This window comes from Harpia harpyja, chromosome 3 (genome assembly GCF_026419915.1).
Source record: "Harpia harpyja isolate bHarHar1 chromosome 3, bHarHar1 primary haplotype, whole genome shotgun sequence".
In the NCBI taxonomy this organism is placed as follows: domain Eukaryota; kingdom Metazoa; phylum Chordata; class Aves; order Accipitriformes; family Accipitridae; genus Harpia; species Harpia harpyja.
This window is the reverse complement of record NC_068942.1, coordinates 61,965,759-61,990,708: the sequence shown is the minus strand read 5'-3', so window position 1 is coordinate 61,990,708 and position 24,950 is coordinate 61,965,759. Positions and strand designations below refer to the sequence as shown.

General features: G+C 39.2%; 1 protein-coding gene across 2 annotated transcripts in view; it reads right to left on the bottom strand.

Moving 5' to 3' along the window:
* Window positions 1–695: 695 nt before the first annotated feature.
* Window positions 696–24,950, bottom strand: part of FLRT2 (fibronectin leucine rich transmembrane protein 2) — a 64,383-nt gene continuing 40,128 nt past the window's right edge. For both annotated transcript variants that reach the window (XM_052782922.1, XM_052782921.1), the window contains exon 2: window positions 696–7,757. In XM_052782922.1, coding sequence (XP_052638882.1) covers window positions 5,335–7,323 — 1,989 coding nt within the window. In that variant the 5' untranslated portion in view covers window positions 7,324–7,757 and the 3' untranslated portion in view covers window positions 696–5,334. The remainder of the gene's footprint in view (window positions 7,758–24,950) is intronic.

Sequence of the window (24,950 nt, the reverse complement as noted above, 5' to 3'; positions counted from 1 at the left end):
ATTCAAGAACAATTTTGAAGAGAGAATTTGAAAAAAAACCCTACATTTCATTGCAAGGAAACAGATTAAATAGATAATAATAGGTAAAAGGCAGGTTTAAGATTGTCAAGGATGAATGTCAAATGCATTTATCATATGACTATGCATATAATGGGTCACAGCTTCTACATACATATATATGTTATAGACGTGTAGCTGCTTGAGTGTACCTATTAATTGCAAACACTGGAATACAACCCATTCTTGTTCTACAGTTCTTTCCTATATGCATATCAGAATGAGATAATCTTATAAAGGTAAGATTAAATCTGAGAAATTGAAGTAACAGTAAAATATTTGTCTTTTAGAATCTGAAGAGAGGGTGGACATACAATAGAACATTTGAAAATATTTCCAGGAATGAAAGTACAAAAGACTGATATTTTTGTTTTTCTGTTTTTCCTTTCAGATATTCACATCCTTATTTTAATTAACTTGCTCATATAAATACAGCAGGATTGTTGTATTTTTTTAAATAACTCTTTACTGAATATGTCAACAAGATAATATATAGTGTATAGTGAGGTTTTGAAGTTAACAATGCGTGCAACATGGCAGATTGCAGAAAACAAATAATGCAGACTTCAAACCATCTATTTTTCCATGTTAAAGATAGAAAGTATACCAAACACAGAACAGAATCAAGTGTGCATGTCTCAGTTAAAATCAATTTTATGAAAGATCATCTTCAGATATTTAGGATCAAGAGATAACAATTTGTTTAGTAGCTTATCTGTTTCTGAGAAGATCAGAATTCAGCTCTCATGAGGCACATTTCCGCAGAGCCCCAGCATAACAAAAGCTTGCCAAATCTCTTTTGTACTAGTTTTCCAGATGGACTACTAGCCAGCGTCCTTTTAAAGAGCAAGACATTCTCTGCTGTACAAAAGTTTAATGCCAAATGCTTCAATATTGCCTGTAGTATCATCTGGGATACAAAGTGCCCTGTTCACTAGAGTTCAGGGAAGGAGTGATCATCAGCTTCCTAGGATTATCTCTGTGTTTAGAAGAGAGCATCAGGCAGGATCTGATGAGGCTCAGAGCCAGGAACTTTTGGTTTTGGCACTCATTTCTGTTTTGTTTTTCCACTGAGCTGGAAAGATAAGTCATGAGTAAAACCATTATTCTCATGTTCTAAAGAAAAAACTTTAATATCTTCATGTTAAATTTAAGGTGAAGAAGTACTATAAATGGAGAATTCAATGGGAATTAACCACTTCACTGTCAAAAGCTGAGACTGAACTTTCACTTCAATGTCATTAATAAAGTGCCTTATGTAGACCTTAAAACCATAACAACAATACAATATGCATAAATTTCTTTTGCTTGCAAAATTAAAATCGATACATTTCTCAGAGGGAGAAATTTTCTCTCATGAAAAGAGAAAATAATTGAGAGAAAAATATAGTTGAACTACTCTAGTAACAAATAGCATATGCTACTTAATTTTTCTGTTTTACATGACATTCATTGTAGTCCTTTACTGGCTTACCGGGAAAACTGCTAATATCTTTTCAGTCCAAAGTAACCCAATCCCTAAATATTCATATGAATAAATTCAATAATAATGTCTCCAATAAGAACGTGTTAACACAAAGTCCATGCATTCATTGGGTGTTTGTTTCTGCTGGCAAGCTACATGCAAGGAACACTTGTTATAGTGACAGAATCTGTGAAAATGAGGACCAGTTTGTAAATAAGTCTTCAGAAAGAACGCAAGCACTGGTCACAGCAGTGTTGTGATACTGCTTTAACATAATTTCACTTAAAGACTTATTTTATTCCTCTCACTAATCTTTTCTGTAAATTTATGTCAGCTATTAGCAGTATACAATGGAAGATGGGTGAGATTTTGTCTGTCAACAAGTCATTTGTCCCCAGGTCCGATGAAGGTGTTCAAATCAGGACCTGGAAGTCAACTTTTTGTATGAGTTGTATATGCACACATTTAGGATGTCTGCTCTATAGCCTTTAGTTAGTATCTGTGGTTTGATATTTGCACTAAGTGAAGATGACCCCATTTTTACGAAGCCCAGGGAAAAAGCTACTAATCTTAAACTTTACATCGTCAAAAGACCATTGTCCATTTTTAACTCCTGACTTTTTCCAAATACTTTACCTAGTGAAAATTGCCCGTTATGTACTTATCTAGATGTGACTTGAAATGAAGTCTCAGCTGTTTGTGTGACTGGCACTTTGAAAAGTCCCAAACTCTGTTGTAGGTTGAAATACATTAACTCTTTTGCAGCTGGACAGCAAATAGAATTGGGAGAAACTTTCTTCAAATGAAACATATGACCTTTCAGTTGACTACAACTGTGAATTTTTTTAGATAATACTCCCAGCTTTATCCACAAATTTTGGTGTAACTGGCTTGCTACTTTTTTTCAGAAGAGTATTTATAGAAAAGAAACTTTGTCAGTATCCCATACCAATATATATATTCTTCTTCATATTGAAAATAAGCATAAACTATGCTATCTTTAATATCATTTTGATTTTTGATCTAGGTAAGTGAGTAATAGTTCACAGATAGATATATATACATTTCATCATCCGAGATCAAAACAAACAGTTTGTGAATGCCTTGTGTTTTCACCCTATTAGGACAGTAACCACATTTGTTGTCATCAGTTTGGGCTTGTGGATCATTCACCTGCAGTACGGCTGAACTCCCTGAATAAGTCATTTGCTACAAATAAGGCGCCTAGCTCATCTTGAAACTATGGTATCCTGAGGCCTAGAACAGAAGATGTTCATCAAGGAGGACAAAGATACCTCCAGCATCAGTCATTAAAGTACGAAATTCTAGTAAGTGCGTACTTTCAAAGGATGCCATTTGAAATCAAACGTACAGCTAGTTATTTCAGTGAAATTAAATACTACATCCACACCCAATGGGAATCTCTGGCTCTACTTAATTTCAAACAAACTCCAGCATGCAATGGAAGCGTGCAGAAGCACAACTATTTGCTGCTTGTCTTGTGGGCTTTGGCACCTAAAACATATTAAACAAACAAAACAAAAGTATCAACCTTCTCATCATAATCTTCAGTAAATAGATCACAGAAAAAACCACTTTGCATAGACGTTTCTACCTAGTATTACACCATCTGAAATCATACGGCAGCCTTTTATTCAGCAAAATTTCAGTGACTTTACTATTACAGTAGCCACACAGGTTGCCTAAAATACCTGTTATAGCTGGAGAAAATAGCAAATATACAGAATATAGAGTGGAATTTCAAAATGTGATTATAAAAGATGTTGGGGGGAGGATGCGGTTCCTTATACAATGATTGTACTTTGCCATCAATCATAACTGGATTAATTTTGCATTGCAGAAAATGAGTGTTATCATGTGATTTGCATTTCAGAAACTGCACACTCATAGACTGCTGGGTTTCAAGAATGAGTTGAGTGAAATAAGCAAAGGAAAGGATTAAAACCCTCTCTCCCAACATAAGCAGCCTCAGAAAGTGAAAAGTCTAAGCATTCCACAGTGAAAGTGCTTCAGCCTTTACTTCCAATCCACTTCTAACAACTTCTCCTTGTCCCTAGTGGGTCATTGTAAAAAGTTTTCTCTTTGGTTCCCTACTCCCTCAGGAAAGTTTTGTCTCTCTCTTTTTTTTCTCTTTGTTGTGAACTTTTGCTTGTCCTCAAGCTCAGGAGAAAGTGAGCCGCATTAAAAAACAAACAAACGGAAAGAAAGGAACAATTAGATTCCAACACTGAACTGGCAAGAAATCCAGAGCTCTTGGCAGTCACAGAGTCAATGGAGTGGCTGGAACATTGTATAATTTTGAGACCAGCATCATGGTTTTAATACAACCATGATGTTTCACATAGTGCCTGTAAAGCTCAAGGACTCAGAAGGTATTCCAGCTAAAGAATTTGAGGGAATAAAAAAGCAAATTCTAAGCCCACCTACTGCTTATAAAGCACAGATCATTGTGGAAAACTTCCAAAAGCTTAAGATAAAAGAAGAGTAATTCAGAAGGACAGTGTGTACTTGTGTTCTCAAAATTCCTCAGTTAATCAAACGCTTAGTTAATGTCTGTCTCTGTATACTTGAATGGGGCGGGGGGGGGAAACTACCAGCATTTATACACGATTTTCCCTGCTGAACATATTTCAGTTCATAATAGGCCTGAAGGCCTTTCCAATAATAAATAAATTTTTAAAATATCTTTCTTATTTGTTTTCTCCATTTGTCTTTTTTTTCCTACTTCTCCATACTGAACATAACTCAGACCCCTAAATCAAATAGAGCTTGAACCATAGAAGTCAATAGCAATCCTTCCATTGGCATCATATTTTGCATCATGTTTTCAGGAATTTACACTTTTAGATTCCAAATTCTACATGAATACTGCAGAGCTGGGAGCACTCAGAATTTCCCTCATTCAGGCTTTACCTGAACATGCTGTGTCAACAAATGCTGCTCTATTAAAGAGAGGTGCAACTTCATGACAGATATCTGTTACATACTGATAACCTTCATCACCCACTGAGAAGGGTCAGAGAATGCCTAAAGCTTCTTAATCATAATGAAAAGCAGGAACAGTTTCTATCATAAAAGTATACAGTACTGGGGGACATTTTCAGAGTAGCTTTTGCAAATAGGAATCAAGGTCACTTTGAGTTTGACACTGAGCTCTGTCTACCTTTCCTATTCCAAGTATATTGGGAGAAAACTAATCAAACAAGAAAGTAGCCTTTTTGGTAGCACTCACAACTCCAGCTTTCAGTTGGAGGTAGGAAATGCAGAACTGACAAAGGGGAATGGAAGTATTTCCAATTGTTTGAAGCTCAACAACTGCTGCCGGGTTCAAGTCAGAAGGGTTGTACCCATTTTATCTGAATTGCTTTTGTCCGTTCCTAAGTGACCCTGTTTTAATATGCACTTATTTTCCGGTACTACAGGACACCTAGAAACTTAACATCCCTCAGACAGCTTCGACAGCAAAGTGGTTAATGTTTGAAGAATGAGTTATTCTTTCCTTTGCCATGACATTGGGTTCTTATTGTACAACCCTGTACAGTACTTAGCAATATTTTTTAAAGATTTAAAAAGCAAAGAGTTACAAAACCATTTGCAATTAACTTGAAATAGAAAAGATAGCACTTTTTTTAAATCCCATTATATAGTACACCGTATAAATTACAGAGTATTCAAATGCATAAATGCATCTGTGTAACATTTATCAAATGTAATTTTTTCATTGTTGTCGGGGGGGTATTTTTTCCAGAGTTTTTTCTCTTTGTCTTAGATGTCCCCATCTCCCCTCACTATCACGTATGACAGTGCTCCAGGTCTGAGACATTGCTGTTGCAGTATCGCATGTTGTTGGGGATGTGGCAGTCTGTGTAGTTAATGCCCCCGTTTGGGGTATAAATGGGCTGCAGTCTGAAATCTCCTTTAAGGAGCTGATCATTATTTAAGGAGACAATCTGGAAGCTGGTTTCCGTCATCTCCAGGATGGAGTTGTCCTTCTTGGTCCCTGCCTCGCAGTAGTCATCTTTCCGACGGCCCCGGTTATATTTCCACTTCTGGGAGGTGTAACGCCCTTTTTTGTGCATGTGCCAGCAAAAAATGCTGAGCAGGACCACAAGGACAAATATCACTGCACCTCCAATCAACCCTGCCAACAGAAATGGGGAGCCCAGGTTCTGAGAAGTCGTCTGCTCATGGCTGGAGGGGATGTTGCTGCCATTGCTCAAAAAGGAAGCCTTGGTTGTGGCTTCTGAACAGACAGTGTCTTCTCCAGTTCGGTAATTGTTGTAAGTATCCAGTGGAATCAAGCAAATCCGATAGGTGGATTTGGGCTCCAGATTTACCAAGCTTAAGTGTTGCTTCTCACCACTAACTATTCGTTCCTGAACAATTCCTCCTACCAGGCTATGGCCCATTTTAACCCACGTGAGTTTATATGCCATCACAGTAAAAAGAGACATCCAGTTAACTTGGATGCACGTGTCATTCACAAAATGGATGGAGAGTTGAATCCGTTCGGTTATAGGAGGTGTCACCCTTTCTCTGTCCTCCCTGTCAGGCACAGTGGGGAGTGTGGCTATGGTGGGAGTGAGAGGATTATATTTGCTACTTGGGGGAGGAACTGATGAGGTGGGAACTAATGTAGTTGGCATGGCTGTAGCTGGGACTGGGGTGATGATAAGTGGCAGACCAGGGGTGGTGGTGGGGCATGACAACATATTCATATTGAGCTCCCTGACTGCCATACCTCGGACCTGCTCTGGTCCCTGGCACATAAAACCCCGTACATTGATGGAAGCGGGAATAAATTTGAGCCATTCAGTGACCCACTTAATACTGCAGTCACACAACCAGGGATTATTCCTTACAGTGAGTTGCCTCAGGTTGTGGAGATTATCAAATACCCCCTTTACCAACATCCGAAGTTGATTGTTGGAAATATCAAGACGTTCCAGCTTGTGGAGGTTTGAAAAGGCTGTAAGTGGTATATGGGTTATCTGGTTGTCCTGCAAGTAGAGCCTTAGCAGATGTGTACCTGGAAGATCGGGAGGAGGGTAGGTCAGTGAATTCCGCACTATTGAGAATTCCTTGAGCTTGGAGAGGTGGCTGAAGGTGCCTTCAGCTATGCCTTTATTAGTAAGGAGATTGCCATCCACAATCAGACGCTCCAGACTTGTAAGATTCTGGAAGGCCAGGTCTGAAATGACAGCAATTCGGTTTTCGTCTACTCGAAGTTCTTGTAAGTCCACTGGAAGGCCTACTGGTACGCTGCTTAAGTGATTCTTGGACAAGAACAGAAGCTTGAGGCTGATGGCTTCCCGGAATGCCCCATCCTCAACACCAACAGTGGAGATGGAGTTGTCATCCAGGTGCAGCTCTTCCAGCTTCAAAAGCTGAGCAAGGGCAGCCCGAGAAATGGTCTGAATGTTGTTTTCCTGCAGGTGGAGAACCCTGACATTCTTGGGCAGGTTCATGGGGAATTCATCCAATTGGTTACCATACAGGTAGACTGTGTGCACAGACTGGACATTGTGCAACTCTGCAGGAAATCCAGCATTGTTAATTTGGTTATTATGGAGGTAGAGGACGGTTACACCCTCCGGTATCCCAAGAGGCACTGAGGTCAAGCTTCGCTCATTACAGTAGACAAAGTTTCGGTCACAGCGGCACACTTTTGGGCAGGCCAAAGTTTTGGAGACCTGCATGTAGAGCCCCAGGGAGAAGATAAGCCATGATTTCATGAGAACAGCCCAATCTGTGGGCCACATTCTCATCCACGAACCCATTTTTAATTTAAAGAAATAAAGTACCAAAGTGTTAAAGAACCGATAACAATAATAAAGCACAGGTAGCAAAATCTCAGGTCATTAAAATTGGCTTCTATTTATGTCCAGTGTTCAGGCCAGAGTTAAAGTCCTGGAGGCTAAGTATAAAATAATCCTCTTGTAATTGGCCTACCTCCTACTTTTGATAAGAAAGCCACAGTCTTATTAGCCAGGGTTACAAAGTTTGTTGCCTTCCTCCATGTGTGCTGAAAGAAACAATAGCTGTGTCTTTGCAGGTGAGCAACAGGTTAATTTAAAGCTACCAAAAGTCGTCTGTGTATGAGTTTCTTGGAGGGATAATATTTCCTTTCACTGAAGTCTGTTGGTGTTTGTTACACTCAGCTTTCTGAAGTCAGCAAAGTCCTCATATCAGCTATCTGCCAGATCTGGCCTGCCTGTAAAAGAAAAGACAAAAGAAAAAGCTGAATAGCATGAAATGCTGAATAGGGAAGATCAAGCCCATTGGAAGACTATTCTAAGGCTGTGCTCTTTATGGCTTTCTGGAAAAAAAGGCATTAATATTAAACATTAGCTTAATATTACTGTTAAATAGTCTTGAAATAGATGTGATGCAAAGTCATTGCAGTGATTGAAGGACTTTCAGTGACTTCAGTGAAAGCTAGATCTGTCACTCGTTTTTGCATATTGTACCTCCAGTCTTTGTCCTCTCACAGTCTGTTTCAAATCCTAAAACATTTTAGAAACCTAAAACTAAACCATTTAACTGGAAATTTTTGCTCAGGTTTTTTTTTCTTTTGCAGAACCACTGACTTCAATGAATGCTGTTCACTGATGCCTGACAGAGTAGATGCTGGGCTGTATTATTTAATCACACTCTATGTTTTTTTTCATTTCCTACCAGACTCTGGAATGTTCTGCTACTATTTCTGTAATGCCATTATGTATATTCTCCAACTTAATGCACACTGCCAGATTAGTGCACCTCACTACAGTGAATTAATTAGCTACTTACGAGGAGAGTTTTTTAAATAAGTATGGTAATCCACAAATACAAGATACCCTGCTGTAAGGCATGAATTTGCTAAAACTATCATCTTGATATTGTTTCTGATGTGAACTGTGCTGTCAACAGACTTCAGAAATAGCTTTCCACTAAATGAAACAGGCTCACATCTGCTAAGTTATTGTTTTAGTATATCAGCTCAAACTACAGCAGTTTTGCAGGAAAGCACTTTCTTTGAAACCATAAAGGTTGGATACTTCTTTTAATTCTGCTACACAGTTGTCTGTGAATGGCTACATAAACAAATTTGTTAGCTTTAGTATAGATGAGTTCTTTAATGTATATTTTGAGATTTTAAGTGTACTTTTAAACTTTTACATTCCCAGCTACTATTTATTATTCAGATCTATAGCTAAACAATTCAACTCCCTAAAGCATACAAAGAAAGATACTGTATTGTATGATGTTGTCTTGTCTTGTTATGTGTTGTTTCCAATGACTGAAAAAAAATGCTGCATTTTACATACTTGAACATAATGAAGGATATAAACCTTGGCAAGTACCAAGCATGTGTAGATCTCAGGGTCTTGAATTGCAGTTACATAAGCACAGTATTTTTGCAGATTTTGTTTACCCAGATCAAAACTCATTGGCTGGTATTTCAGGAAAATAGAATTTCAGTGAACAGAAATCATGTTTAAAAATCTTTTTTCCTTTATTTAAGCAGTTTAAACACCATCCAGGTAATTCAGAGAGAAATGTAATTCAGGAGCACGTGAAAGCTTGTTCTTCTGCTACAGCTATGGAGTTTACAACATGTCCCAAATGCTGCTTTTGGGAACTCCATAGACTGACAGTGTAGAAAGTCTTTTTAGGAGTCAAACTGTTATAACCCTGCAACCTTGCACTTGTAGATTACTATATTCATTTGGAGAATCATCATCAGGTAACAGCCTCAAGGCTAGAACAGTTGCAAATAAAAAGTGAGACCCTGAAGAGTCCTGTAGCTTATCATTATGAATTCAAATGGTAAATGTACATGTAATGCAGCCTACACTGTGTGTTGTCCTTTCCTAGAAACAGTAAGATTAGCTATCCCACTGTTCAAGGTTTTCTGTCTCACAGGCATATTTCAGTTGAGTGGTTTCTTTTCAATTATGTAAGATGACGTGATACTGTAGAGAAACCCTAACAGGATTACATTCTAACATGAGCCTAAGTGTGACAGTTTTTCTGCCTCTAATATGGTCTGGCTCCCATCTAGATCATACTGCTCTGATCCATCATGACACTGTCTTTTTAAAATAAGAAAGGACATGCAGAGCCTCCTCTGAGATGCTTGGGACCACACAGAGTAATAATAGTGGTTCTCTCACTCCCCTTCCATCATCAGAGAGAGACAGTCTGTACCTCCTAACAGGGCCAATACCCTGCACTGAGCTCTCTTTCAATAGTAAGTCCGATTGCTGATTAGGTTTTATTTGACTCCCAGGTGTGATAGAAAGCCCAGCTGAGGAGGTGCAGCCACAGGCAGCTGCAGCTCCTGGTTTGCTGGGAATCTCCTAAGGAGGGAATGTCATATTAAAACTGATTTATGCATTCACCTCATTCTAGGACTCTGCCCAGAGTATCTCTCACCTAGGTAAATGTGGCACCTGAATAAAAGATTTCAGTAATGATTCTAGCAAACTGGGTCAAACACACAGCACTTCTCATTAGATATTACACGTAAAAGAGCTTTGACTGGACAGTCACTTAAGCATATCAGCATGTAGGAAGCTGACACTCTAGAGTTTATCTCCTTTTTATTGTTACATGAATTTTGCCCTTAGAAATCTGTTAAAACTTTCCTTCAGTTTTCTCCCCTTATGATGGTGAGAAAGGGACTCCTTTTATTAAAGCCAGTATCCTAATCTCTAGCTATAAGTCCTTAATAAACTGATAGTATAAAACTCAGTACAGAAAATATGCATTGGTAACTACTGTTGATTGTATTAAGCTAGAGCACAAGGATAAATCTAATTAGATATTTATGACTTCAGGGTTGATTGTGGTGTGACAGAGGGAAGGACTGAGGAAGCAAGGATGCAACTGAATGAGCTTAAATAATTTTGGGGGGAAAAGCTTTACCTCAGTAGTCTTTTACAACTGTTTCATAACAACTCATGGCAGTGGTCAGAGTTGCAGTATTTTTCAGCAGATCTCAGGGATCCTAATGCAAAAGTCAGTTGTGTCCCTGTGTTAGAAATCTCTACCCAAAAAGACATTAAAAAGATTGAAGAGTTGAACAACCTGCTTGATTTAAAAAAGAAACTCTGAGAAGGAAAAGCATCTTCTGCAAATTCCAGAAGGCTGGAAAAGCTGAAACAGTTTGTTCTCTAGCAAATTGCCAAAACTGAAGGCAGATAGAGTAATTGAGATTTCTCCCCATCCCTGCCATGTTGGCTTCCTAAAGCAAGCTCTCTGTTTTCAATATTCGTACAAGAACTGAACTGAGTCTCTCTGCGAATGAACTGTTCATTTGCAGAAGTAGAATTTTGGAAGTGGGGGAATTAAGGGCACTCCTTAGCTTTCATGATTGTAAAACTTGGGAATTGACTCATAAACTATAGATAGCAGCAACTTTGCCTATTGTGAAGCTGGAAAGTTCTAAAAACGAGTCTAGGAAGAGAGGATGAGGGTAAGGGAATCTGTTGCAATTGACTTAAAATTAAAAAAATCAACAAGCAAATGCCTCAATAATAACACATCTGCCCATCATCACCTTGGTCATTTTTGCTTCTATTTCCTTGCCCTGTACACTTGATTTCTATTATTTCTCACTATATCCTCCTTGGAGCACAAGCCACGTCTTCCAAGTGTCTAGGACATTTCCTGTCTTACTGCAGCCAGGATATTAAATCCCATTAGGATTTAAGGAATGATATAATAAAGTTGAGAAAAACATATTGAAATACATGAGAACATATGCACATATTTTAGGTGGCCATGTCCAAAAATTTGGCTTAGTGGCCTGAGTTCCTGACATCAATGGAAATGTTCCCTTTCATATCTAAAGAGGAGGTTTTGATCAACATTTTTATCTCACTGTCTTTTTTCAAACCTGCCTTATTTAAATTCCTTTTTGGCATGACTAATGCTAGCTGGAGAAGAACAATTCTGGCTTTGTGTGCTGGATAAAAATTTCAAATTTGCTTTTGTTCAACTCTGGAACTGAACAGCTCCTTTAAAATATTTTGATTAAAGGTATTTAAAGGCTGAAACATCTGCCTGCGAGTTGGGAAGCTGAAGGTCTTATTAGTCTCCCCTTCAGTGAACAGAATCATGCACACAGCTTAAAGCTTTAGTCACCCTGCTGTGCATAGCCATGAAACAATTCAGCTTCAGTAAACAAATATGTTTCAATAATTAATATATTACTGAAAATCCTACTCAATCATAAATTTGTGGTATCTAGGGAAAAAAACAACTAACAACACACTAGCAGCTTGCTTATAGAACTCTTTCCTACCTCACTGACCAGTATTGCCTCAGTGTCTGTGTCTATGGTGTCTGAAGAAGCTCCAAAGCTGCCCTCAGGGCCATCCTCCCCACCTTTCATGTTGCAGTCTTCCAAACATGCAGTCCCAGGTATAGCAGTCAAGGTCCCTGTGACTGCCTGAGAACCTATTAATGCTCAGGGAAGATAACAGAGAATGAAGGGAGGAGATGATAGCATATGGAGCACAGCCCGCATATGAATACTTGCAGCATGTTATAAGCACAGGAGTTTTGTTGTGCTCCTGAAGCCAGGTTGTCTGTCTTCATTAGTCTTCCCATGTTTTATATAAAGGCTATTAATTTTTTAAAGGGAATAAAATTAACAACACTTGGCTATCCTTTCCTTCAAGTAATCCTGAAAATAATAAAAAATAGGTCCTAGGAATTCAAGTTTTTTTATCTGATATTCTAACCATTCAGCACCACTTTTCCTAGCAGTTCATCCATTTATCTGAACCTGAGTGCCATGCAACATAAACTGAAAGGCAGGCAAAACCAAAACCAAATGGTCATATCTACTCTTTCCACTACTACCAGTCAGTGACTCTCATTTAGCACAAAACCATTTGGCATAAATTTTCTTGGCTTTACTGCAGACCAAGGTCATAATCAAGTCATAATCTTACTCTACATGATTATAATATAGAATAAGTACAAGGCTATTATATCTGGAATTGAATGACAACCAGAAAACAAATCTAATTCCATCCCTCTGAAACCTAGTACAGAGTTCCTAGTGCTTGAGAAAAATGCCCCTCTATTTCTATCATCTGGTAACAAAAATAATTATGGAATAATACCCAATAAATCCATTTTTTTCCACATAAGTAGAGTTCACATCTACACATGAATTAACATCCTGCTTTTAACAGATTAGGAGCCTTAGGTGATGGTTTACTGTATATGTTTCTCTATGAGTTACTTGGGTTTGAACTTTGTGTTCAAATTTTAATATGAGGTTATAATTTCTGCATCAAAGACACAGAGAAAATGACCCAAAGGAACCAAAACGCTTTTACAGGAAGCCTTTTGTGTGCTTGCTGCTGTGGCTGCTTCACAGTTATGGGCGTGTATTATGTAAGAAGAAGAGGTAAGGAGGCAGAAAAAGAGGTGAAGAGGAAGAGAAGAAATCATCCTTGGTGCCCTCTTCTAAAGTGAATATTGATGTCAGGATAATGATCAGTAATTAATACTGGAAGGAAACCTTAAAGTGTCTCTGTGCACTGTTGCAGACACTCTGAAGGCTATGTGGACAGATTTTGGCAGAGAAAGACATTATTTCCTTTGCAATACTGTTAGCAAAATGATTCAGCAAATGTACACAAATGAGCTCTTCCCTCATATGTTCTTTTCTGCTCTGATCAGGATGTTTCTGATTTTGCCTCTCAATTTGCACTTATAATTATTCTCAAAAGCTCAGATCAGGCAGCCTGCTGGAGGCAAGTGAAATGGATTTGGATCTGCCTTGGTGGAGGCAGGAGAAAGTTTAGAGAGTGGTACATCTTGCAACAATGGGCGTAACGACGTCATTTGCCATCCTTCTCCCCCTTGCTCTTCTCTAACCTTCCGCTCCTCCAAGCCTTTTATCTCTTTCCAGCTACATTCCTGCAAATTATCAAGCAGACACATTTCCCAGAAGGATGCAGGCTTCAGGAAATCCCTTTTTAAAAGGCATGATATTATAACCAACAGAAGCTTTGTCTTTGGAAATTTAGGTTGTGTACAGGTTCTTGTCAGTCAACAGGAATCTGACAGAGCCCAATTCCTGACCTCCAGGAGGGGGAGCTAAGACAGCAGGAAACTTTCTCTCCCCTGAATAAACAAATAAATGAATAAATGTGGGACTTGTTTTCTTCCCACTTAGTCCATCCCCACACACATGCACACTCTTGTCCTTCTTCACAGATGTCTGGTATTGCCAGTGATTGCTGGCTTGTTTGACAGCGTCTCTCTTACATGCCTGACAAACTGAGCAGTACAGCACTTTGTTTCTGGGAAAATTAATATTTCTATATTCTAGTAATGAGCATTATTCCCAACTTGAATTTTATGTGCTTCATGGTTCAAGACTGTTTTTTACTTGTGGGTTACTACAGACTGCATTATTGCATAGGTATGAGGAGGCATGCGGGGGTGGGGCGGGGGGGGAAGAGTTAGCATGGAAAAAAAGAAAGAGAGGTTTGTGAGGGATACAGTGCAGGTACAGCAAATTCTTCTCCTTTTACATATTAGTAGGAACCAGTGACAGGTGAAAAGAGAGGAAAAAACTACAAGACGTAATCACTAGAGTGACCACTGTACTCCAGGAAGCAGGGCTGAAATAGCTACAATAACAATGGCATTAATGCCTCAGGTGGAGCCATGAATTCCAGGCTGCCATTTATGCCACCACGCACTGTGCTGTGCCACAATTGCACTCAGCTTCTCAGACTTGCCTGTAAGTGGGTTTTGAAGTGCCAAAGTTCAGATGTGGAGAATACAGCCTACCTAGACTAACATATCTTCACTCCTGCGTTTACTTTAACATTTATTTATGACAGAAGGAAGTTATTCTCAGAACTTGATGCTGCATAACTTCATCAAGACCATATCACCTGTGATAATTAATAAACCTCTGAGACGAGAAACATCTGTGTCTCCAGTCTGTGACAAAAAAATTCATCCCTGCTCCTGCACACAGGTGCCCTATAGGTCAATGCAATTTTTGTCGTAGTCAGTGTATGTCAGAGAATATGACTATTTTTAGTAACAAAAAACAGAAATGAAAGACTATAGAACATCTAATGGAAAACATCAAAGAAATAGCACATAGCCTACTGCAGGCTGCATTATTGGACACTGTTGTGCTTTCCATCCAAATTTATCTTTTGGTTTGTCATACCACCCAGTCCAATCTGAATGCCTGTCTGCATGAATTAATCTTGCATAGACCTTTGCTATTGATCATTTCAGCTTCTGGCAGAACCAGGAGAGCCGGAAATGGAAAAGTGCCACTACAAACTTCTTGCCTGTGGAGTCATGAATTCTAACATAGGAATCATCAAAAACTACTATTTCAGCTAATTGTAGCTGCCAGAGTAAAAGGTAATGAGGACACACATGGCAAATTAAAAAGCAAAATCTTTAATTGCCTCTGCACAAGCAGGTAGAACTCCCCCATAGAACACAAGGGAGAAGGCAGTGTGCAGAACTCCAGGTTTTTAACTAATGTGAGCTTCTGAGTTGTGTAGGACTTCAAGGCAGCCCAAAGTCATGGATAGCCCAAGCATTTATTTATAAGGAAATATCCCTGCTTTCATTATAGAATTGCTGATTGTTGAAAATTTACTCCAGATGGTGACCATCATGATATTTTCACTCCAGTGGGAAAAGAGGAACAGATGATCACCTCCAGGACTCACATTATATGGAGTATTGCACCTACTAGCAAAGGGCTATTGGTGTCTTTATTAACCTTCCCCCAAGGCCTAGTCTAATTTTTCACCAGTGTAATGTTGCACTGTTTAAAACTTAACAAATTTGTCAAAAAGTGAGAATGATCTATTTAGTGTGGTAGTGAATTAATTCCCTAGTCTTTCATCCAGAAAGAACTGATCTCATGTCTTAGGTGAAATAGTTTTGATCGATCTCGTCTAGGACTCCATAAACTCAGCAATGTACTATGTGATGAAGTAAAACTGGATTGAGAAAGTTGGCAATGGCAGATGAAAAGAATCTGACATGAGGAGCTATCTGGAGCATTTCAACAGAATGTATTTTAATTAAAATATATTATTTCACTGAAGCCAAAACCTTTCATGGAAATTTGTCAGTTTTGATTATGTTTTCAATAGGAAATGTGCCTGAGGTCCAGTGCTTTCTGATCATTTATGACCAGCGGCAGAGAGACAAAAAAGGGATAAAAGAAGAGTAAAAAATTTACCTTTTTGCCCAAAAAGGTAGGTTTTGACACAATTCATTTCATGAAAGCATTCATAAAATAGTGTTTGCATTCTACATTTTAAAACCATGGAAGTTGTTGTGGAATTATCTGCCTTTAGACAGCTGCACTTAACACAGTAAAAGGAAAAGAAAGATATTCTTTGTTTGCTTTCTTGACCCTTTTCCAGAGGGCTTACAGCTTTCTGTGACAAAAACTGGACACGTCTGTTTGAGAAAAACTAATACTACTAAACTAATTTAAAATAATTCCCCTTTTGGAACACAAATGTTCTGTACTGTTTAGCATAATGCATTTTGTACTAAGAAAAAATGAAGGCAACCTGCTGCTTCTTTGCAAGCAAATTGGTCCCTACCTATAAATTATTCTACACTGTGAAGCAAACAGTTTGCTTTTATCTAGAGATATGTGGGCTGCCTGGCAAAACGTCTGTGGATAATTTGAAAAAGCTGCTTTTAGTGACCTAAGTGACTAAACATTGCTTCTGTGGAGACAACATCTTGACACATTTTAAATGTGTTGCATGATGCTACATCATTGATGAGATTCTGCATGGTGTCACATTACCTTGTGGGATATCATTCATTTAGGGTCTTAGGCAAATGAGTGTGGGCTGCCATGTTCTTATCTTCCCTATTTGTAGCATATGGCCCAGGGAGAAAATATGGCACTAGCTGACCCTCAACCTCTTAGGCACCTTGATATAAATAAAGCTGAAAGTGTCATCATACGTTCATCTTTCCAACAAAGCCAGATGGAGATCTCTCCTTCCCCTTTTAATATTACTTAGCATGCTGCTCCTTCACAGTACTAAGAACTACTCCATAAACACTGTTAAGGAGCTATCAAAAAAGATTAATAAAGTTGTTTACACCCTAACTGCTTCAGAGAACTTGTCATGTATGGTGTAGTCACTTATGGAACCACTGAACAAAAGATGTTCCCCAGCTAGAGAACAAATCTTGCTTATATGACACAGCCTCTGTAAAAGGCAAACAGAAAGTTATCAAACAAAATTTTTAAATCATTGCCATCAGATAGTCAGTTAACAGAAAAGGGGAAAGATATTAAAATGATGGATGAAGAATGTACAGCTAAGCCTCTGAAATCCCTATTCAGCTAAATAGCTGAATTATTTATCAACCATACAATATCTCAGCATCAATAGTGCCTCACAAGGGTCTGGGGATCTGGATTTGTTATCTTTTCCCAGTGATCCAATTACACTTTTCTGTATGCACGTGTTGAGAAAGTGCAATAGTCTCACTACTCCAGGAATGACACTAGAGCACTTCATACAGGAAACACCTTGTGCTCCCACATATCATCAGAATAAAAAATTTTATTTTACAGCAATATAATACACTTAAGATGTAGCAGTAAGTATTTTATAGCAGTACAAAACCATCCAGCATGTGGTGGCATTCTTTCAAAATCCACTGTTTACCTGGACACCAGTAAAACCAGTGATTGCCCTTAGAGTACAGAGAGGAAAGAAACACCAGAGGCACTGCGGAGAACAGTTTACCAAGGGTATGGACCTTTTACGGATTTTTTTTTTCTTCAGTTACTTTAGTTTGGTTTTGCCATTTATTTTTTGCTCATTTTCATTCAGGATTCCAGTAACTCTGTATGATGATAACTATTTTCAGTGAGAGGCTCCTGTTGTCCCTTTTCAGTATTGATGGCCAAGCACATGTCCTAAGAATGAACACATCTGAGGAATAAAAGGATTGAGGAAAATATGGTAGGCGGTGGGATTAAATGATTTGTTTGGTGCAATGGGGAATTGAATTCCCAAGTCTTGATTCTGACAGAGAGCAAACTTTTTTGGCACTTTGCTCTGGTTTGGTTCTCCTTTGGTAAAAGGGTACAATACTACCTTTCCCCAGCAGTCATTCAGATTTCCCATTTAATTTCAAAGTTCTTTGAGAAAGGAAAGCTGCATGGGACTGCACAGAACTTAACACAGGGCAGCTTCAGTTTTAGACAAGTAGAAATAAGAACAACCTAGAAATAGTAAATAGACATTTCTAACCCAACAGTTCTCAGCTGTGGAATTAAAACCACAAGAAGATCACGAGAGGTCTTAAGGGATCACAAAGTAATAAATGAAGGCAGTGTCAGCCAGCAAGAGCACTGTTCCTGCAGGATGAAGGAGTACAGATTACATGTCTGAACACTGGCTGCAACAGTTTACATCAACCAAGGAACTACTAGCTGCCTTTAATTTCTGGCAGCAGCTCAGTTCCCTGGGGAAGAAAAGACAGAGCAGAAGAAGAAATGGTATTTACATCTGCAGCTATGATTAAAGTCACTACTCAGTCCCTCCCGTTCTACTCTTTCCTTGAAGGAGCAGAGATGCTACCAACACAGGGGGTGCACAAAGACAAAGCAGAGCCAAATGGATATCATATTTCCAGAAGCTGGAAATGTGCTTTTCCAGCCAATTTTTCTTCTTCCCCATGCTGATGGCTGCACGATAGAATATTCTGTGTGAATAGTTTCACATGCTATACAGCATCGCGAGTCTTCTGACCATGAACAGGGGAAAGAGGATACAGTAATGGCAGTAAGACTGATTTTCTGCACAATGTACAGAGTGACAGGAAAGAGCCTGCCATCTATGTGTGTTTATGAAGAAGCAGCTCACAGCAGAATAAACCCCTGGTATTCTGTTCTAAAATTTCTGTCATACTGTCTCAATAACTGCTCTAAAACTTTTTTTAAAGAGCTCTTCTAAGCTTATTTCACTTAGGAAGTTCAAAGCCTTCATGATGACTGAATCCTGACAAAGATAGAAGAGAGCACAGAAAGCAATTCAGCTTTATTTTTCCACTTTTCCCCTTTGCCTTTGAGATCTGTGTGTGGTTGCATCAGTGAGATCAAAATTGCCAGCAGGCCCGCGAATGACACCTACCAGCAGCAGAGCAAAAAACATAGTCCTCTGCTATTAATGCTTCACAGTGGGTGATCTTCAGCCCTGTGCAGACAGCCAACAAGAAACTCACGCACCACTTAAACTCTCCTAATAGCTTTTAAGTGGGTCCTAAGAGGTGCAGAAGCCTGGAGTTGGCCTTCAGCCCAAAAGCAAATTCCATCTGACGTGCCAAAGCATTTCAGGCAACAGACTCCTTATCAATATGTGTTCTTGTGCTACTTTTCAGCACAGTCGTTTTTACAAGGAATCACAGCAGTATTCTTATCAGCATTTTGTGCTTATACAAAACTAGACATCTCAAATGAGTTCAGGAAGGCAGAGAGGCAGTGCACAATAAAACCTGAGAGAGGGCCAGAGGGAGAAATATATAAAAAAAAAAAGTGAGATAGAGTTTTAAGCTATTCTACAGGCAGCAAAACATGCCTGCTCAAAAATGCAATTATTGTTCTCTTCTGTTTGCAGAGCACTCTATCTATTCAGGTCACTGCATGAATCAAATAAGAAGACACTCTTTTATGTTTTCTGTGTAGACCTCTGGGTACTTTAAATGGACCTCATATGAAGATCTGCTAAGGGATTTGGGGGTTTGCTGATGGGTATTTTGCTTGGACTAAAAACTGAGGTAGGTCCCTAATACAAGTATCTTTGTAAGTATAGAAAATCTTGGATCTTGACCCATGTCTACACCAAAATTTTACATACTGGAGGCATGGGTTCTTTACTTATACTTTTGCTAATAAGGCATATATTTGTTGTAATCCACTGATGTAGGCCACAAAGACAGTGTTAACTTTACAACTAATCCATGGTATTTTCAGCAATTTTACCTCTGCTAATCTGTTTTGACCTCTATACAATCCTTTGTATAGGGGGCTATGAAATAAGGCAACTAAAAAGCAAATCAGCTTTGATGGCCAGGGAAATACTCCTATTGCATACATGCATAACAGCAGGCATAGGCTTGCACCTTCCTTTTTCATTTCATATTGGATACATACATGCAAATGTGGAAGGATACCTACGGAGCAGATGAGGAAAAAACTCAAAATCCTCTGTTTTATGGATAGATGAATGGCAGCAGAGCCTGTAAGCAGCCTGGAAAAAGGATTCTGAGAATTTGAGCTGCAGGTGTTGCTCTGATTACAGAAAGGAAATTTTCTTATAGCGCAAAGCCCCCTTTACCTCTGTCTTTGGGCTACTGCATCTGTGTTGTGTTATTCAAGACATACAGCCTAGACAACAGAAGTGGCACTCAGGATTAGAATAAATATGAAGGGGGGAGGTCACCTGAGCTTTCACACACAGACACCCCCCCCCCCTTCAGTTTGGATTTGGCAGGAATTTATGAGACATTTCACTCCAGACCTATCTAGACATCTCTGACCCATTATAGTAAATAGCTGACCTTAATTCAAAAAGTAGTGCGAAATAATAAAGGACAAAAAATGAAACAGTTGCAGTTACTCCAGAGGATAACAGACTTACTGACTCCTAAGAGCTTCAATGAGCTCAGCCCACAGCAGTGGAGTTATTTACTGTGTAATATTATTTTAGAAATCCTTTCCTTGCTAGTTCAATCAAAATGAACTGCATTTCCTAATACCATACATCCTGATATTGCCACATGCTCTATCCCAACACAGGCTTAAACTAACCCACCCTGGCAGCAATTATCTTCAAGGCTTTTGAGCCTCTTGGGAGATATTGCCCTCCTCTGTTCCAGTGAAGCAGAAAACCATCTTGTATTCAAGAGAAAAAAAAAAAAAAAATCTGTTTCCACATTCACTGCAAATATTTTAAGTATTAACCCTCCTCCCCCAACAAAATTTACTCAAATCTTCTGTGCAAGGCTTATATGAAGGAGGAAGGCTTGCCAAAGCAATAGTGTTCATTATTATTACTAATAACCAACCACTTTTGAAGCACAGATAAGGACTGACTAAGCACTGAATGTTTAAACACATTCACTGTGGCTGTTCTGGTGCCTTTCTGAGTTCACTTCCCACAAATCATTGAGCTACACTATAACGAAAGAAAATTTAAAGTGATTTGCATAGGTACCTGTAGCAAATTAACTGTAAATTCATAGGCACCAGTCTTCACCAGGGAAGCTCCCAACTCCCACTGCCCAACAGCAAGCACGGAATTAGGAAAATTCCTGAATTAAAATCATATTTTTAATACCAAAAGCCACTGAGATTCATTAAAGTTAGTAAGATATGTGTTTAAAGCAGATAATACAGAGTACTCCTTTACACAGCAGACACTGAAGTGAAATTTGCTGCCACAGGTGTCTGTGGAGCAGACAGTTTTAGCAGTTCAAAAAAGGATTCCATGATTTCATGGTCTTTAAACAGGTTCCCTTAAAGAGAAGAGGAAGGGATGCACCCTCTAATAAGCCTAGTTCCACCGTTTCGGGCACTGCTGGGGGTGTGCAGGAGGAAAATGGATGGCAAAAAGCAACACCAACAATTTCTTGTCTTTGTTGGGGACAAAACACTGAGCAAGATGGACCGTTGGTCTGTCTCAGTTGAGAATTTCTTCTGTTTTAGTAAGTCACATTTTACAGTCAGAACTAGGGACTGAGCACAAGAGCAGAAATATAGCATGCATGGACCTTTCCATTACATGTGCAGAGTATTTGAGTCAGAAATTAAATACAGTGCCATCCTGTAATGTATGTGATAATAGCTTAAAAGTCATTGACACAGCTCAAATCCTGCATTTTGAAACTCTAGTTTCAAATAGTTGCTAATGATCATAAATATAATATTAAACCTAAACTGACTAAATAACGTCATCTCAAGAAATTGTTATTTACTCCTGAGTATTCCAGATGCAACAAAAAGGGAGACTTCACTGCTCTGTTCTGCTTTTGAGGCCACGAGTTTTTAAAGTGAGTACAAAAATAAAATGGTGTCCTTATTTTGGCTAGGATAGAGTTAATTTTCTTTCTAGTAGCTGGTATAGTGTTATGTTTTGGATTTAGTATGAGAAGAATGTTGATAACACACTGATGTTTTCAGCTGTTGCTAAGTAGTGTTTAGACTAAGTCAAGGATTTTTCAGCATCTCATGGCCAGCCAGCAAGAAGGCTGGAGGGGCACAAGAAGCTGGGATGGGACACAGGCAGGGCAGCTGACCCAAACTGGCCAAAGGGGTATTCCATACCGTGTGACGTCATGTCCAGTATATAAACTGCGGGGAATTGGCCAGGGGGTGCAGGTCGCTGCTCGGGAACTACCTGGGCATTGGTCAGCGAGTGGTGAGCAATTGCATTGTGCATCACTTGTTTTGTATATTCCAATTCTTTAATTATTATTATTGTCATTATTATTATTATTATTATTATCATCACCATCATTTTCTTCCTTTCTGTCCTATTAAACTGTTCTTATCTCAACCCACGAGTTTTACCTTTTTTTCCGATTCTCTCCCGCATCCCACTTGGTGGGGGGGAAGTAAGCGAGTGGCTGCATGGTGCTTAGCTGCTGGCTGGGGTTAAACCACGACAAATGGTAAAATGATGATGCAAAAATGTGCTTCCAGGGCTACAGTAAGTTCTAGTTCCCTAAATAGCAATGTTCTGCTTTAGCTTTAGAGGACTGGAAACTTTATGGAGTGAAGTGGTGACCACAGAAGGAACTGAAACATATCATCATGTTTTGGACTCTTCTCTTCAGTGACCTCTGAACCTTTCCAGTAGAGAAAAACCCAAGCCACAATATCTCTATATAGAATTGCACTGCCTTGAAGCTCGGACTGTTTTCAATCTAGGATTTCAGTTTGAACACACCTGTAATTTTTATTTCTCTAAGCTTTACAGAAACATCATTAAATTGTTTTTTTCAATTCCATATGTATTCTTTGTATGATATAGATGGGATCTTTCTTCTCAGTCTCCTGCCCAAACTTTGGTGGAAGAGGTCATTAGACCAGCGTTATATAAAGTCTGTGAACTTGCTAGGTTATGTCTTTTCCTTTTTGACTGCTGGGAAGGCTGTCAAACGGAGTCCTTTGTAAGGAGGAGTTGCTCACTAGCTCACCTCACCTCCTTTGAGACAAGATATTTTGAAAGAGCCTCATCTTCCACTAACTTACAGAATCCATAACTTTGGTTGTGCTTCAATGTAAAGAGAGTGTAGCAAAAATGTTAGCTCTTTCTAAATTTGATACTTTTCACAAACAAAATTTCAGAATAAATATAGTGATAAGAAGAAACAAAAGCAGAGCATACTCACCCCTTTGCTTCTTCTGATCCTGCACTCAATTTCATTTCATCACCACCAGTAATACCTCAGCACCCATGCTGATCAATGCCTCTCCCCTTTTGGTGGATGAACACTTCAAAAACTTCCACTTCTCTCTGCCATTGTTAACCTAAGTACTAACAAACATATTTTTTAAAGTCTATTTTCTAAGCAGTCGCTGTTTTTCTTCTGTTTCAATGGGCTAAAGTAAGTAAAATAAAAACCAGAGATGGTCTCTTGACAGCTATGGTACTGGCAGTCTTGGTAACAGAAAACAAGGCTTGCTTATTTTCTCCTTCTCTAAAAAATGCAGTTACAAATTTGTGATCACAAATGAGAATTTCCTTTCCATGCTGTGTTTGTAGTCTCTCTCTTGAGAGACTCAGCTCAGCTTTTGCATCAGCTACTGCAGGACATAGTGAACATGATCTTACAGTGTTAACATAGCCATGAAGGTTCAAACATTGCTTTATTGCTAAAGGATAATTATATCCCGCAATCTGTTGGGCACAGTCATACTTGCCATTGTATACATCATTATTCACTTTCTGATTGTCCTTTCTAACCCAGACCAGGTCAGTAGTGTCCAGCCATCAGTCATTGGAATCGTTGACGAGTATGGTGAAAAATGAGGTGGCAACTTAAGGCTATTCCTTAGGAGAAGTAGAGTCTGAAATGGTGTGAAGAGGGGGCAGCTGCATGTATGATAGTCATACTTCTCTTTCCTGACTCCAGTACCAAACCTGATTAATTACTGAGCCAGGAGCAGTCAGGCATGCCTCTAAAAGAGGTGCTTGGAGAGACTAGTGTCACTCCACTGACAGAAAAAGCTCTACTCTTCAGGCTCTCTGCTTTGTGGACACTGTTTTTTCTCTGACAAGTTCTTTGGGTGAAAACTACCTTACAGTCGGAACAGTAGATGAAGACAGGCTTGAAAATGAGACCATCCTCCTAACGTATGTCAAGTAGAATATCTCAGCACCCAGAGAAGCTCTAAATGGTGTTGTTTAACTGCTGAAATAAATTCTTTTTCTAAGAAATGCTGTGGTGGCCTGGACAGCCGTTAGCATTCACATTTGCAAGCCCTATTTGCGTCCCTATAATCACAAAGTCGTGCATCTCAGGGAAGAAAAGCTCAAGTTCTTCCAGACCCACAGGCTCCAGGAGAAGGAGCCATAAAAGAAATGCCAAGTGTCTTTAAGATTCATAATAAAATCAGAACTGGTAAGGTTGCAAGTCAGAACCTATAATCAGGCATAAAAACAGTGGATGTGTTTCTTAAACTCAATGTGAGCATTAAGTAAATATGACTGATTAATCCAATTATCCCACCTGGCTTCGCACTTGAATATTTATGACAACTCTATCTCTCCTGAGCATAATAGAAGGTAAAATGAAGCCAAGCACCTAAAAACAGCAACCTCCATCAAGCTGTGTGGCTACGCTGTCCCAGATATCTCACTACAAAGGTGATGAAAATAAACAAGATAAAGTGTCCTCTGCTAGCTTGTGTTCAACTGGCAAAGAAACAGGGTTTGTGGCAGTACCACAGGCTTCACTGAGCCAGTGTCATGGTAGAAACAAAGGAAATTTTCCTTTTCTGATAGTTTTTTTTTTTTAAACTTGTCAGGTTTTGGATTTCCATCCTCGAAATAAGGAGTCAAAAGGCCAGACCTCCTATGTTCATGCACTGGCTTTGTGAAGGTATTTTTTGGTAATACAAGATAGAGTTAATTATATTCGCCCCAGCACTCATTTACACGTGTCAGTTTGGGGTTTGAGTGCTCTGCCCTGGAACGGCAACACTGGCCATGTTTCTGACCAGATGGCTGCCAGCAGGAGATGGGCTAATTCCCGGGTTTGTTGGTATGTTATGGGAACGCGGGCCTGCGACTGACCTCCTGGGTCATGGAGTCCAGACCCCTGCTATCGCAGGCAGCCCTGTCACTGAAAG